Here is a 16,773-nt window from a genome sequence, read left to right as displayed (position 1 = left end):
TTCGGTGTCATTTTAATAAAAGTAAAATGTACACCTACCATGCTGCACCTTGGTCCGACCATCCTTACAACGACGATCGTGACAATGTCACTATAATTCCCTATAAATTACTATACATTATAGGATCTCTATGTCCTTACTTCTCATGAATTCACTGCTTTGTTAATGTAGTATAACTAGAGCAGAATGTGTGTCCTGATTTCTTTATCAATATGACTGATCATAAATCAATCAAATAGTATTTGAGCAGCGCTTTTTTCAAACTGACATGGCACAGAAGGTTAAAGAAAACCCTGGGACCTAATCCAACCCAAACCAAGTGTAGGGCGACAGTGGAAAAGAACAAAGACAACTTTGAAGAAAGGAAGAAGTGCCTTTCATTTGAACCAGAAGACATTGCTAGGCCATATTGTAGCACAATCTCATGATAAGACCCATGTTACAAGGCTGCAACAGAGAAAGAACAGGGTGATAAACAGTGTGACTCCTGAACTTGTGAACTGAAACTCCTCTGCACCTAAACATGAACAAATGGTTCTCCTCCATGCATCTCTTCAGCGCTAGAAGATAGGAGCAGTCAGGCCATGTTTTCACTAGTGTGCTAGAGCCCCTTTGAAATCACACAGTTGATGATACACAGACTTATTTCACACACACACACACACACACACACACAAACACACAAACACAGACTCACAGACTTACATACAGTTCACACACATACACACACACACACACACACACACAAACACAGACTCACAGACTTACATACAGTTGATACCCACACACACACAGACACACACACACACTCACACACACACACAAACACACACAGACTCACATAAAGTTCACACTTACACACACTTACACACACGCACTCACACAAACACACACACACAGATTCACATACAGTCCACACAGACTCTATCTCTCTCACACAAACACACACACACACAGATTCACATACAGTCCACACAGACTCTATCTCTCTCACACAAACACACACACACAGATTCACATACAGTCCACACAGACTCTATCTCTCTCACACAAACACACACACACACAGATTCACATACAGTCCACACAGACTCTATCTCTCTCACACACACACAAACACACACAGACTCACATAAAGTTCACACTTACACACACTTACACACACGCACTCACACAAACACACACACACAGATTCACATACAGTCCACACAGACTCTATCTCTCTCACACAAACACACACACACACACAGATTCACATACAGTCCACACAGACTCTATCTCTCTCACACAAACACACACACACACAGATTCACATACAGTCCACACAGACTTATCTCTCTCACACAAACACACACACACAGATTCACATACAGTCCACACAGACTCTATCTCTCTCACACACACACACACACACACACACATATCCCCATCAATGTCTACCTCTTCACCAAAGGGAATCAGCAGGGTCTGATAATACAGGACGTGAAATAGTGGAGATGCATTAAAAAGCCATTCATTCAAACCCTTTACCTCTCCTGTTAATGTATGGTATGAAGATCTACAATGATGGATGATCTGCATAGACTTCAAGGATATCTAGGCATATCAATGTATACATGTGTAAGAACAGACCTTATAAACTACAGTATATTAAAATGGTTTCATGCAAAACCCCTTTGTGGAGCATTTATGATGAACATGCTAGAGGATTCACATGGGATAATATAAAGATGTATGAAATATGAATATGTATTAATGTACACATAAGTATTTCTGCAGTCTCCAGTGAAAATAGTGGAATTATCTGTCATGGCATCAGTTCTCTAATGGTAAATATGTCTGAATAATCACTCAATATCCCTGATATTTCATCATATGAATATCTCCTTAGTTGCAGTGTGTGTTTCTCAAGAAAAATTTAGGGCAGGCAGTTGTAGCATGGGGGGGGGGTTACACACACAATCATTTTTTATTCTAATAAATCACAAACAGCTGTAGTTTCCTCATCTCTCCTCTCTGTAATATGCTACATTACAGTTGATCAGTTAGAAATGCAGACTGCATCTGGGGTTACGTTTGGTTTTGCTAGACTGCCGTTTACTTAGTATTTTACTGTACCTTCTAGCAGTAAAATGGTCATTTCATAACAATGATCAAACTATAGCTGCAGTACATGGTTTGGTTTGAAATAACCATCATTACATGTGGAACCACAACTGGTATTGTAAGTACCGCAAAGCATTGCAACACACAATTTATAATAACCACCAACGGAACAGTAACACACACACATGTACACACACGTACACATGCAAGCACGCATAAACACACACACACACACTGGAATAAAATGACGCAATTAAACTTAACTGCAGCTGTATCAATTTCATTTATAATTTGCAGTGTTTACAAAATAATACGGTATACCCAGCCTACTGTCAGCCAGCCCCGAACTGTTCTCAGTTACCACCCTGGGAAGCCAAGGAAACTGGGACTCAGCAACAGTCTTACACACACCCAGACACACTCGCTCTCACACGCACACACACACACACACACACACATTAGACCTTCCATTCAGTAATGCCAGTAGTCTCCGCCTCCCCGCTTCCTCTCCATCCCTTCATTAGTCATTCTGAGGGGTGATGGTTTACATCGCTGTGTTCTGGCAAGATTGACTTACTAAACAGTGTGTGTGTGTGAGAGAGAGAGAGAGAGAGAGAGAGAGAGAGAGAGAGAGAGAGAGAGAGAGAGTGTGTGTGTGTGTGTGTGTGTGTGTGTGTGTGTGTGTGTGTGTGTGTGTGTGTGTGTGTGTGTGTGTGTGTGTGTGTCTGTGTGTGTGTGTGTGTGTGTGTGTGTGTGTGTGTGTGTGTGTGTGTGTGTGTGTGTGTGTGTGTGTGTGTGTGTCTGTGTGTGTGTGTGTGTGTGTGTGTGTGTGTGTGTGTGTGTGTGTGTGTGTGTGTGTGTGTGTGTGTGTGTGTGTGTCTGTGATCTCCTACCTGTTATTGTGATGTTACTGTAGATGTTGGAGACCTGTTCCTTGAGGAGGACGAGCTGCATCTGAGCTGCCTTCTCTCTCTGCAGGTCCAGCATCATGACAGGGTGGTTGGCCAGCTTACAGCCCCTCTGTTTGTCCAGGGCGATGTCACTACGCACTATGTCTGAGGGTGGACACAGAGACCAGAAACGAGTCATTCTAGTTGAAATGTGTTTATCATGACAGGGTGGTTGGCCAGCTTACAGCCCCTCTGTTTGTCCAGGGCGATGTCACTACGCACTATGTCTGAGGGTGGACACAGAGACCAGAAACGAGTCATTCTAGTTGAAATGTGTTTATCATGACAGGGTGGTTGGCCAGCTTACAGCCCCTCTGTTTGTCCAGGGCGATGTCACTACGCACTATGTCTGAGGGTGGACACAGAGACCAGAAACGAGTCATTCTAGTTGAAATGTGTTTATCATGCTAATAAAGCTTGCTTGAATTTCAATTTCTCCAGAACAAGTATAGACCTATGGTTAAACATGGATATAGAAGATTTCAGCTGTATCTAAAGTATATTAAACATGGATATAGAAGATTTCAGCTGTATCTAAAGTATATTAAACATCTCAAAACATTGTATAATCAAATTGGGAAAACAACACAAGAAATAAAGATAACATTTTTGTAAATGAATAATCAAATCCATAATGCCTAACTCACCATCTTCGTAGTTCTTTAGGTAGTAATCTGGGCCGGGGCCTCTGAACTTGGCAAGGTTCTTCAGGTTGTGGAAGTGGAGGAAGTCGGTTCTCTTTCCTCCGAACCTCAGATAGGCTGGGGACAGACCTCGGGCTAGGGTTACTAAACGCTTGGAACTACACAGGGAGACAGAGGACTGGTAAGAATATGTTCACAAATACATCTGAAATGTTGTTGTTTAAGTATCAAAACAAATGGCATGAAAAACCCAACACGATTACAATGTATTTAACATTATGCATATACACAACGTATAAATACAACTCTGAGAAGAAATTACTTTTACTTTGATGTTATTTTGAAAATAATTTCCGTAGTGGGTATATGGTCGTTGCACTATCCAGCACTAGCGACATACTCAACAGAGGCTGAGAACTACTTTCACTAGACAAACAGCTCACGTAATAAAACAATGACAGTTTTATTTAATGATATCGCTTGCTAGCCCTGTACATTCAGATTCAGCAAAAGAAAGGTAGACATGCAGCCAATTTCATTTATCACGGGAGTACTTTAGAGTGGTTTTTAGATGTCACGGGGCAACATTTATGATGGTGCCCAGAAAGACCCAACTTTCTTCCACACTCTCTGGAAAGTCCCTTTCCATGAGCTTTCCAGACTGGCCTTCCAAAATACATTTGACTATTCTTCCCACTTATAGGTTTCTCTGAGAGTCAAGCGAGTGAACCCTACTCGTATTTACATAATGGCCTTATAAGTAGGACATGAAAGGTTTTCCATTATAACAGGACTATTATGACCCTCTCACCGTGCCGCTGTTAACCGTCTATCAATAATATATCTCTCGGCTCTAGAATAGAAATCGTGTAAAGGATTTACGTTCCATTCTACTGTTGTGTCATCAAACTGGACACGGAATGAAAAACAGAAACGTTCTACTTTTCGACCGTAGCCACATTGTAATTTGTGCATATCATTAAAAGTGGACCACCAAAAAAACAGTGGAGCAAATAAATCCCATGCAAGACATTTTCACATGCAGATTGCACTTGTTTTCTGTATTATTCAAGGAATGACATTCCATTGGCTTACTTTTTAAAATAACATTTGAAACGGGTCATTATTTGTTTACAAAATCTAATTTGAACAAAAACATGGAGAAAATGAAAGTTTTATAGTAGGCGTATATTTATTATTTATGTCACATTCTTCTAAATTAAAGGAATATTTCCCATTCATTTAAATTACTGGAAATTGTACTGTAGCTTTAATGCAGTGTTCAATAATATTTTATGGGATTAGCATTTAGACCTACCTTATTGTGTTGTTTTTGTAAACAGAATATAGCCTGACACATTCCATGTTGTGATTTTAGCCGAATTCATGCAGACTTGATAAAGTGCAATTTTGATGATAATTGTAGACTATTGTAGTAGTTAAATCACCTAGCTTTGTATTTTGATAATTGCCTTTTTATGTCTCTAAAATCCACCGACCGAGCAAAAAAAAAAAGAATTAAGGCCATGGATTCAGTTTGCTTGAGCGGTAAATGATCAGATATGACGATCACCAAAGTTTCCTCTAGGCCTGTTCATTCAAATATCGGTTCATATAAACGTCAACACTACATTTTAAGAAAGAAATCTGGGAGAAATGTTTTAGAAAAATGTGCATTGAAATAGTCAGTGAATACAGACAGAGGAAGGTAGTGAAAAGTATGAACCAAAGTAAAGCAAAAACTTGCTGGAAGGCTATAATTGTTTAATCACATGAGGGTGTTATTGATATTATGACTATTATGCTTATGTTCATTATGCAAATCATTATCATTATTATTATTAAATTGATGCAGACAACATTTACTTGCTGAAGGTTGATACCATACAAATCAACCAGACAATACACAAATATTGAATTGACAGCATCGACTGAAGTCGTAGCTCCATATGATTGAAAGCGTTCTTCTAGGAATAACAATTTTCATCTAGTTAACCCAGAATTCAATTTTTGCTAAAATCCTGACCCTAAAGTTTCCCACTGACTGACGAAAGTTCAATCTGGGAACGTTGCGCAATAGCTAAAGCTGATTGGAAGCTGACATGGTTTACTTCCAGGGCACCACATTATGTGGCTCCAATAATATCTGAGTAGCCAATTCCAACTGTTTTTCAGGATCACAAACATGTCGATATAGAGTAATACAAACTGATACTCAATTGCATTTCCAACGAATCATTCTTAAATCATATAGCTATGTTAAAATGTCATGATCTCGTTCTCTCCTCCCAGACAATAACAGTGGACCTTTCTTTGGAAATAAGAAACCTCTGTTTACGGAAAGTCTTTGGGGAGCCTCATATGCACCATGTAGACCTGCTACTCGCAATATAAACTATCCTCCTCCATACCCAACCTTTTGCGATGCAGTCGTGAACTATATATATATATATATTATATATAGTATTATTCCACTTCTAATCCTATTATTAACACCACCAGGTTAATAAAGAGATGTTTATAAGTTACATACTGTGTACCCACTTGGCACAGACGTGACTTCAACGTCTCTTCCACGTTTGCCACGGGAGAATGACGTCAAAAAGGTGTTAAAATGTGTCTAAACTGAAATGAGAAAATAGGCGAATATACTATACAAACAAATTGGTAACGCCTCGATAACACCGACTGTGTCCTTGTGCAAAATGGTACGCATCTTCTGGATATGTGTGCAACAGTAGTTCAACATTCACCTCCGGCTACCATTTCTGGCAAACCGTCCTCGCATACAGTTTGATACATACGTTCGATAAATCCAACATATGCACCACACAGAACGCCCTGCAACTGCCTCTGCAACGAAATGCTGCAGTTCAAACGCAGCGTTCCATTGGAAATGAATGTACTTCTGATGTACCAAAAGGCAAAACACTGTCGGTGTGATCGAGACGTAAAGCTCGACGACGTTATTATGAAGTTAGGCCTGCTACAATCTCTAGCCCACTCCATATTTTCATATACCCCATATCGAATGTCACCTAAACAAAGGCCCGATGCACAAATCGACATCAAGCAACTATCTGAAATGGTTTAAAGATTCCCCAAAATCATAATATAGTAATACAACTGAATCCGATCATGCTCAACGGAGACATCTAAACCAAAAACAATGCATTTGATCCAAACATGAGAATAAGATGGTAAAGCGGATACAGCAGACAGAGTGATAAGGGAATCTACCTCAGGAAGTCCAGCCACCCGTCCTTTATAATGGACGGATCCAACTGTAAAGAGAGGAAGTTGTCGTTAAGAACTTGTACTGGACTGCGGGTGTTGACGTCCAGCAGAATCAGCGTCCTCTCCATTAACCCTGTTCTCTTCCCCCCGCCGCCCGGTGCAGGTCTCCGGTAGGTCGACGAAGTGGAGATCACCGACTGCACCATCAGAGCAACGGATGCCAGCCACAGAGGGGAGCCTGGGAAGGGACATGTCGTCGGTTTGGGCATCTTCCTGGCTTGGTACCACGGATGGAACACTGTTTTTAAAATGAAGGCCGTGCTCTGCGGTTTGAGGGAAAGTGAGAGAAGCTATAGTTATACCTTATAGTCCGAATGCACTCTCCTTTTCCTTTGAGGGAAGAGATCTGTCTTTCTTTCTGTCCGTCTCCCGCTGCGCCCCCCGCCCCTCCGTGTTTTTGAGATCTGGAAAGGGTAGCGCACGCCCTGGGCCAGCCTTCCCGATAGAGAGGGCCATGAGTCGGAGAGGAAGCAGCACCGCCCCGCTCCAGGACTCAGCAGTGTTCTTTTCTCTAAGGTACTGTATGAAGGCTCATACTAACCTTGAAGTGTAGGGGAGAAAACAGTGATCAGGGGGGGCTATTTATCAATATTCTAAGTGCGCATCGCAGAGCTCAACAACAGACTATTTCTTGTTTGTATGACTTGTGAACTTGATGTGCCTGCCACAAAACATACATTTCCATGTAAATTGAATTGTGTATAAAACAAATGTATAATGAAATCATAACATTCATATGAATGTAGGCCTATTTTAGATTTCAAAGTTATTTTTATGGTTTTCCCATGAGGGACTTGGCTTATACGCAGAACGTCAATAGAGGAAGAAACTAAATGGAAACACGTCAAATAACGGTGCTTATCAAAACAAACTGGGAGAGAGAGGGACGCCTTATTTAGCCTACCGTGCAGGCCAAATGACCATTTTCTCGTTTTACCAGTCAAATATAGGCCTCATTCCTTCTTGTACATGGCAACAATATATTTTCATGTTTTGTCACTCTCGGACAAAACAATACCAACACATCCTTATAACAAATTAAATGATTAAAAACAAGCGTTATGAAAACAGTGTATTCAAAACTATTCTCTAGAAATAGCCTACTTAGGCAAAAACTAGTGGACCATGGATCTTGGAAATAAGTGAGGATTTGGGTAAAAAAAAAAAAAAATCGAATTAATCACGGAAATTACAATTGCAGGGCCACGTAGGAGCCTGATCATTTATATTTTCCAAATATCTGTGAATCACAAATCTCTTATGAAAGAAAATTGAATGCCTAGGCCTTGTAAAACAAATACACGTCAAAGTAAATAAATTAAATATAGACCTGTTGATGTTGTTAAACTTTTGAACGGAACGGTTTTTATACACTTTGATTGAAAAGTGAATTCCTTGGGGTACGGTCCTAGATCAGTAAGGCCAACAAGACGAGGCAAGTTACTAGTTTGCTATGCGATAACATATGTTGTTGTGTTGGTTCTACGCACAAGTAGGCTGTGTAATGGCCAAATCTGTATTCAATTGTGTTTTATTCAAATAGCGCAGCTTCGATCACCAGGCTAATGTTTCTCATAGTTTGATCTGTGCTAATATGTTTACAGTTTAACCCGTGACTTCATCGCGCTTTTACAGGCTTAACCATGATCAACCCTGAGCTTTGGAGAACACAACCAAACTCAGCCGTACTTGGTGCGCTTCCAAAAACATATTTAAAACCAATATAGAACTCTACACCCTACAGATTTAACATACATATAAATAGGTTGTATAAAGTCTCTCTCCAGATGTTCTTTGATGAGAGGGCCTACACACAGCTTGGTCGCTGGTGGTTATCCCAACAACTTCGCCTCACCTCGGTCTGTCTCGTCTCAGCCTAATGGCTCTGGTCGTCTGAGGTCACTGATTGTAGGCTACTTCCGTGGAGAGAAAGTGCCTGATGCACTGTGATTTGGAAGACAAAGATATGGAAAGAACTTTGCGTAATCCCCTCTGTTAAAGTTAACAGGTTGTATTGTCTACTTTAACCAACTTCATGTTGAACGCACCAACATTAAGACATTCAAACAACTCTTAGAAATCTCGATATTAATTATTGAAAGTTCGTGAGGGCTGGTTCAACTCTATATGCTATTTAGCAGGCGCTTTTGACCAAAGAAATGCACAGTCACGCGTGTATACATTCATGTATAGGTGGCCCCGGAGATCGAACCCACTATCCTAGCGTTGAAAGCGCCATGCTCTACAAACTGCCCTAAAGAGAACCATAGAAAAACAAAGGTAATGTGGAGACAAACATCGAAGGGACATGTACGACAACGTCTTTAGCAGCTAGGGCAACGGAGAGCAACGAGCCAGTTGCTGTTCATCGATCATGGGTCAGCAACTGTTCATAGATATGTGGTCCAGGATCAGACACGCACCCCAGGGTCCTATAAGACCCTGTCCATCTATTCCAAATATGCACCTCTAACAACGGGGAGCAAATCTCTGCCTCCCTTTCAGCCTCTCCAAACATCTCTACCTCTATATATCAATATCTTCATATCGCAGTGGGACATTCGCTTGATCCATCACTTTAGCAGGAAAAGGAATTAGTCGTTGATATGTCCCGCCACGGCTGTATCGGTCATATGGCAACCGAACAGAATCCCTCTTCAGGTTATGGTCTTTCACTGCATGTCTATGGCAGATAGACGTCATTTGGAGCCTTTTGATGTGCGTTTTAAGATGTCGAAGAAATATTGTGTAAAGTGTTTGGGATTGAGTGGTATACATAGCATGTGATTTTCATAAAGGTTATATTTGTTTCCCCATTAGTTGTTATTAAAATGTTAAATAGAACACAAAGGGATTTATAACAACTATTTAGTGCCCCACTCCCTGAACAATATGGAGACGGATAGGCTATGGTGAGGGCAATTAGTAAAAAAAACACATTGTTCTGATACTCAAATAGATGGGATAAAGCCACAGTCTGTAAGATTTCCAGAAATTACAACTAAATGAAATATAATATAAAGAGTACCTTACATTAAATAAGTAGCCTACAGCAAAACATTAAGGACCAATAAGGCTCGCTATAGGCCTAGCCTACTTCATTGTTTATTTTCTTGTCATATAAGACTTGAATAACATTATAGAAACAAGTTGTTGCCTATGTGAAAATATATTTGAACTACTTCAAACAATTGGGGTTCAATTGTGATGTTATAGCACATTAACATAATTAAAGAACATTAAAGTTGTGTTTCTAAGATAGAAACATCGTAGAAGATTGTTGTGCTAAAATCGATCTGCGGTGGGTGTGTTGGTGAACTCGCTACCTTCAGACAGACGTGCATTTCTTGACTTTATCGTGTTTCTCATCACTGCACGGAAAATTTGCCAAGTGTCAAATTCGTTTCGACTTAGAAAATAACGTAGGCCAACCAACACTATTCTTCTGATTTTAACACTTGTCGAATGTTTTCTCACGTCACCTTTTTTCCTACTAACTTAAACTATTTACGTCAGTGGCATAAGACATCAAAAGTGTGTGTAGCCTATCGTTGACTTTGAGTAATTACTTTCGGAAGGTTTTGACAAAATAATGACTAAATGTTAAATATTATGACTTTAGGAAAACTATAACTTTTCGACTCCATTCAACAAAAAATAAACAAAAGTAAGCCCTGGCCTTGTATCCAAGGTGAAAAAATCTATACAAACTGTAAACAACACCACCATAGTCCTATACCCTAATAATAACATACTAATAATTATGACAATAATAATAACAACAACAACAGCCCTAATAGCCCAATAATATGATATTATAAACGAAAAATAGTAATTTACATGGGGGAAAGTGCAACAGACAGTAGAACAACGAACACATCTCTACATGTAAAAACCATTTCGTCTGTGAAGTAATTATAGCCTATATGAAAAGGTATATTGTTGAAATGTATGTATCTTTAAGATTTGAACATAATTTAAGAGATCAATAAGACCTTTTTTCATGTTTGTGGTTATATGGCTTATTATTTCTTTACAATTATTCATATCTGACTTCGATTATGCCTCCAAATGAAAATATATTTTGGCAAATAAAAGTGATTTTGGAGCATGGTAGCAGAGAGGGAGCGGGGGCGAAGGAGTGAGAATAGGCTTTTTACTGACACACCACAAGCAGGATTTTAGACAAACTGTCTCAAACAGGTGAGGAAAGGGTCACGGCTTAAAAGGCACTGTTGACGCTCGCTCTCACGAATATCGAAGAAGTGTGAGGACCTGAAGAGGGGAAGCGTGCTTTTGTGTGAAATCTGCTGGGTTAGGAGGAGAATAGCAGAGGCAGAGAGGTTGGCCTACCACTGGACGAAAGAGCAACCAAGGGCCGGCTCAGCAGGACACAACGTTTTGGAACAAGGAATATTGTCGTCTCTATGGTTTCTATTCATGGCATTTTTTGTATCACTGTTAATCAAATGAACATGGCCCAAGTCCCTCCGTGTTCTTATCTGTGTTTTGATTTATCATAGTATTAAACCAAATGAATGGCGTGCTTTGCTAAATCTGCCCACATTTCTCGTTGTATGGCTTACATTAGTTTAACATGTAGGCTATACTAAAATCTGAAAATATATTTTAAATGGACTTTGGCACCAGGCCTACAATTAAGAAAATCTCGTTTGCCTAAATCTGATTGGTTCCTGAAAAGTCCAAATAATATATAAATAATAATTGTGGTTATAAATAATTAGAACATTAGAAATAAGGCCCAAAACATTGACCCATAACCTATTATTGGCTTTAAAATGCAACTATGCATTTAATACTATACTAATTAAATCACTTTAATGTCTATAACCTATAATGTGAAATGAAATGACATTACTCACATCCTGAGGCTAAATGAACAGCTCTACTTCAGTTGAAGAACCCCTTCAGCGGAATTTGATTCCAGAGCTGGTGGAGTGTCTACACTGCCATCTCATGGAATACTCTATAATAGTTTCTAGAACAAATCGCCTGACCCAATGTGATAATGATGCTGATGATGATAATTATGATTAGGATGATAATTATTCTGGTAATTATGATGAGGATGAGTGTGATGGTAATGACTCGGATGATGAGGAGGATGCCGATTGTGAAAAAAATAGCCTTATAGACAAACAGTGATACAAAGTGAACAAACGCACACGTACGCACTAGCCTGGCTGACGCACGACCCACGTGACTAGAGAGCATGCTGTGCCTCAGTCTGGTGTTAGCGAGACTATACATACAGCGGTGGAAAAAGTACTCAATTGTCATACTTTAGTAAAAGTACACATACCTTAATAGAAAATGACTCAAGTAAAGTAAAAGTCACCCAGTAAAATAATAATTGAGTAAAAGTATTTGGTTTTAAATATACTTCAGTAGAGTGGTGGAAAAAGTACTCAACTGTAATACTTCAGAAAAAATAAAAAGCACAAGTAAATGCTAAACATCAAATTCCTTATATTAAGCAAACTAGACAGCACCATTTACAGACAGACAGGGTCGAACTCCAACACTCAGACATCATTTACTAACACAGTATTCGTGTTAAGTGAGTCTGCCAGAACAGAGGCAGTAGGGATGACAAACGTTATATTGACAGGTGCGTGAATTTGACCATGTTGTTGTCCTACCTGAGCATTCGAAATGTTACAGTACTTTTGGGTTTCAGGTGAAATGATTGGGAGTAAAAAGTACATCTATTTTTTGGGAATGTAGTAGAGTAAAAGTAAAAGTTGTCAAAAATATCAACAGTAAAGTAAAGCAAATAACCCCCAAAAACGACACAAACACACACACACACACACACACACACACACACACACACACACACACACACACACACACACACACACACACACACACACACACACACACACACACACACACAGTAGAGTAGAGTATACTATTTGGTGTGTTTCTATGATTGTGGTCTCTGCACGGAGCGACAGACAGTCACCCTGGGAAGTAGCTCTGATGATGGGGCATTTCCTGTCTTCTATTTTTAGATTGTAATGGCACGCAAAATGACATTACGTCATTGTGCTTGCATGGGATTTTGTAAGGCCCACACATGCCCGATCTCTCTCTCGCTCGCTCTCTCTCTCTCGCTCACGGCCAACCCTCTCTTCTCTCTTTCCTCGGTGTGTGGCTGTCCAGCTGTTATGCTGATTCAAGCAGAGCCAGCGTAAAAACCGTGACCACGTGACCCAACCTCCGCCAATGTCCCTGTGTAGTTTATTCAGCATGATGGCTGCTGATGCTGCCGTAGCTTCCTCCTCAACTCATCGCATCTCACCTCATCCCTACCGCCAGCTGTCGTTTCACCTCTTCACCCTTATCAGCCTCCTCTTCTTTCTCCCAGCCCAAGCGAAGGGATTGCTTGGCGTCCGCCCAGAGAACACTAAAGCCGGGGAGCTGTCAGTGCAGGACGGGCTGCTCCAGGCGACCGAGGGTACGCGCTTCATGCTGCGGGTTTACTACGCAGCATCCTCGGTTACACAGAGAGCCAACAACCACTCTGGGAGTAGGAGACCAGAAGCTGCCGCTGCCGCACCATGGATCGCCTTCATAGAAGAACCAGGTGGAGAGCGAAAGCGAGGAGAGGGGGAGAGACTGGTCAGTTTATTGAGTGTATTGACCATTTACCATTAAAGCTATGTATTAAATAGGTTTTATGAAATAACCTAAATATCGTGATAAAATATCAATTTGAATTTAGGTCTCTCCCAAACAGAACCCGTGCGTGGACGAGCATGCTCGGAGTTCTGACATCGAGCTCCTGGGTTCCTTCAGGTCTGCGTCCAGCCACAACTCTGTTCTAGGTCCGTTTATGTAGTATATAGTTACGTTTTTATTGTTGTTCGATCTCAGTTTACATTTAAAAAATAATAATAATCTTACATGTTATTGTGCGTTTTTCTTTTGTCTGATGATGACCTTCTTGGAATTTGATTCTGATTCTATAGTGGAGCTGCTCGCCAAAGACCTGCGCAAAGATGAGCGGATCAAATACTACTCCATGTGCGCGTTTGACGGGGTGAAGTGGGAGCATTTCAGCACCAGAGACTTCTGGCTAGCCGTGGTGGAGCGACCCCCGCATGCGGATGTGTGGCTCCAGTTGGGGGTGTCGGTGATGCTACTGGGGCTCTCTGCGCTCTGCAGCGGGCTGAACATCAGTATGCTAGCCATGGATCCCGTCGAGCTCCGCGTTCTCCAAAACAGCGGCACCGAGAAGGAACAAAAATACGCACACAAGATCGAATCCGTGCGTAAACATGGCAACTACATCCTATGTACTGTGGTACTGGGAAACGTGCTGACCAACACCTGTTTCGTGGTGTGGATGTGCCAGATTATAGGGATGACTCCCACCTCCCTTGCTACCTGCACTTTCGGGATATTCTTCATAGGAGAGATCCTGCCTCACTCTGTGGCGTCCAGACACAGCCTAGCCATCGCCTCCAAAACCATCTGGGCCACCCGGCTTCTAATGCTGGTCTCCTTCCCCATCTCCTACCCCATCTCCAAGCTCCTAGACATCATGCTTCACCAGGAGATCAGTAACTTCTACACAAGAGAGAAACTGGTGGCCATGCTGCGCGTCACAGACCCCTACCACGACCTGGTCAAAGAGGAACTCAACATCATCCAGGGCGCCCTGGAGTTACGCACCAAGACCGTAGAACAAGTTCACACCCCTCTGGCGGACTGTTATATGCTCTCTTCAGATGCTGTTCTAGACTTCTGTACTATGTCTGACGTCATGCAGAGTGGGTTCACCCGGATCCCGGTCTATGAGAACGACAGGTCCAACATCGTTGATATCCTGTTCGTCAAAGACCTGGCGTTCGTGGACCCGGATGACTGCACCCCGCTGAAGACCATCACCCAGTTCTACAAACACACCATGCACTGTGTGTTCAGAGACACCAAACTGGATGTGATGCTGGAGGAGTTCAAGAGAGGTAATAGGACGGGCTAGGGGCGGACGGGCCATCCGGCATTTCAGACTGGCTAGGGGCAGATGGGCCATCTGGCATTTCAGATCGGGCTAGGGGCGGACGGGCCATCCGGCATTTCAGACCGGCTAGGGGCAGATGGGCCATCTGGCATTTCAGACCGGGCTAGAGTCGGAGGGGCCATCTGGCATTTCAGACCGGCTAGGGGCAGACAGGCCATCTGGCATTTCAGACCGGGCTAGGGGCGGACGGGCCACCTGGCATTTCAGACCGGGCTAGGGGCGGATAGGCCATCCGGCATTTCAGACCAGGCTAGGGGCGGACAGGCCATCTGGCATTTCAGACCGGGCTAGGGGCAGACGGGCCATCCGGCATTTCAGACCGGCTAGGGGCGGATGGGCTACCTGGCATTTCAGACCGGGCTAGGGGCGGACGGGCAACCTGGCATTTCAGACCGGGCTAGGGGCGGATGGGCCATCCGGCATTTCAGACCGGGCTAGGGGTGGACGGGCCATCTGGCATTTCAGACCGGGCTAGGGGCAGGTGGGCCATCTGGCATTTCAGACCGGTTAGGGACAGACGGGCCCTCTGGCATTTCAGACCGGGCTAGGGGCAGACGGGTCCATCTGGCATTTCAGACCGGGCTAGGGGCGGACGGGCAACCTGGCATTTCAGACCGGGCTAGGGGCGGATGGGCCATCTGGCATTTCAGACCGGGCTAGGGGCAGACGGGCCATCTGGCATTTCAGACCGGGCTAGGGGCAGGTGGGCCATCTGGCATTTCAGACCGGGCTAGGGGCAGACGGGCCCCTGGCATTTCAGACCGGGCTAGGGGCAGACGGGCCATCTGGCATTTCAGACCGGCTAGGGGCAGACGGGCCATCTGGCATTTCAGACCGCCTAGGGGCAGACGGGCCATCTGGCATTTCAGACCGGAATAGGGGCAGACGGGCCATCTGGCATTTCAGACCGGCTAGGGGCAGACGGGCCATCTGGCATTTCAGACTGCGCTAGGGGCGGATGGGCCATCTGGCATTTCAGACCAGACTAGGGGCAGACGGGCCATCTGGCATTTCAGACCGGGCTAGGGGCGGATGGGCTACCTGGCATTTCAGATCGGGCTAGGGGCGGACGGGCAACCTGGCATTTCAGACCAGCCTAGGGGTGGACGGGCCATCTGGCATTTCAGACGGGGCTAGGGGCGGACGGGCCATCCGGCATTTCAGACCGGGCTAGGGGCAGACGGGCCATCTGGCATTTCAGACCGGCTAGGGGCAGACGGGCCATCTGGCATTTCAGACCGGGCTAGGGGCAGACGGGCCATCTGGCATTTCAGACCGGCTAGGGGCAGACGGGCCATCTGGCATTTCAGACCGGTTAGGGGCAGACGGGCCCTCTGGCATTTCAGACTGGGCTAGGGGCAGACGGGCCATCTGGCATTTCAGACCGGGCTAGGGGCGGACGGGCAACCTGGCATTTCAGACCAGGCTAGGGGTGGACGGGCCATCTGGCATTTCAGACCGGGCTAGGGGCAGACGGGCCATCTGGCATTTCAGACCGGGCTAGGGGCAGACGGGCCGCCTGGCATTTCAGACCGGGCTAGGGGCAGACGGGCCATCTGGCATTTCAGACCGGCTAGGGGCAGACGGGCCATCTGGAATTTCAGACCGGTTAGGGGCAGACGGGCCATCTGGCATTTCAGACCGGCTAGGGGCAGACGGGCCCTCTGGCATTTCCAGACCGGGCTAGGGCAGACGGGCCATCTGGCATTTCAGACCGGGCTAG

General features: G+C 43.7%; 3 protein-coding genes across 4 annotated transcripts in view; 1 reads left to right on the top strand and 2 right to left on the bottom strand.

The window, feature by feature from the left end:
• LOC112223917 (inactive heparanase-2-like) overlaps positions 1–3,156 on the bottom strand; it is a 154,259-nt gene extending 151,103 nt beyond the window's left edge. The window contains exon 1 of the mRNA XM_042306256.1: positions 3,000–3,156. The gene's annotated coding sequence lies outside the window, so the exon portion shown is untranslated. The remainder of the gene's footprint in view (positions 1–2,999) is intronic.
• A 157-nt stretch (positions 3,157–3,313) lies between these two features.
• LOC112224614 (inactive heparanase-2) lies at positions 3,314–7,206 on the bottom strand. Its single transcript, XM_042306317.1, has 3 exons — positions 6,941–7,206; positions 3,704–3,858; positions 3,314–3,405 (listed from the first exon to the last, which is right to left on the bottom strand). Exons 1-3 carry the CDS (start codon positions 7,204–7,206, stop codon positions 3,314–3,316), a joined length of 513 nt encoding a protein of 170 aa, XP_042162251.1.
• Positions 7,207–13,090: 5,884 nt separating this feature from the next.
• Positions 13,091–16,773, top strand: part of LOC112247650 (metal transporter CNNM4) — a 30,389-nt gene continuing 26,706 nt past the window's right edge. The window contains exons 1-3 of one of the 2 annotated variants that reach the window (XM_042306255.1): positions 13,091–13,645; positions 13,764–13,851; positions 13,996–14,994. In XM_042306255.1, coding sequence (XP_042162189.1) covers positions 13,250–13,645; positions 13,764–13,851; positions 13,996–14,994 — 1,483 coding nt within the window. In that variant the 5' untranslated portion in view covers positions 13,091–13,249. Of the gene's footprint in view, positions 13,646–13,748; positions 13,852–13,995; positions 14,995–16,773 lie in introns of both variants that reach the window. The other variant, XM_042306254.1, reaches the window with a different exon arrangement.

Source organism: Oncorhynchus tshawytscha, linkage group LG25 (genome assembly GCF_018296145.1).
Source record: "Oncorhynchus tshawytscha isolate Ot180627B linkage group LG25, Otsh_v2.0, whole genome shotgun sequence".
In the NCBI taxonomy this organism is placed as follows: domain Eukaryota; kingdom Metazoa; phylum Chordata; class Actinopteri; order Salmoniformes; family Salmonidae; genus Oncorhynchus; species Oncorhynchus tshawytscha.
Note: the sequence above shows the minus strand (reverse complement) of the source record. Positions and strands in the feature narration are given on the sequence as shown.

What these genes read in the sequence shown, in the direction of transcription:
- LOC112224614 (XM_042306317.1), bottom strand. Translation starts at nt 7,206, where the DNA reads ATGCCCAAACCGACGACATGTCCCTTCCCAGGCTCCCCTCTGTGGCTG. An exon ending in GGGTGGCTGGACTTCCTGAG is followed by an intron (nt 3,859 to 6,940) that starts GTAGATTCCCTT and finishes CTCCCTGTGTAG; the next exon opens with TTCCAAGCGTTTAGTAACCC. An exon ending in CCTAAAGAACTACGAAGATG is followed by an intron (nt 3,406 to 3,703) that starts GTGAGTTAGGCA and finishes GTCCACCCTCAG; the next exon opens with ACATAGTGCGTAGTGACATC.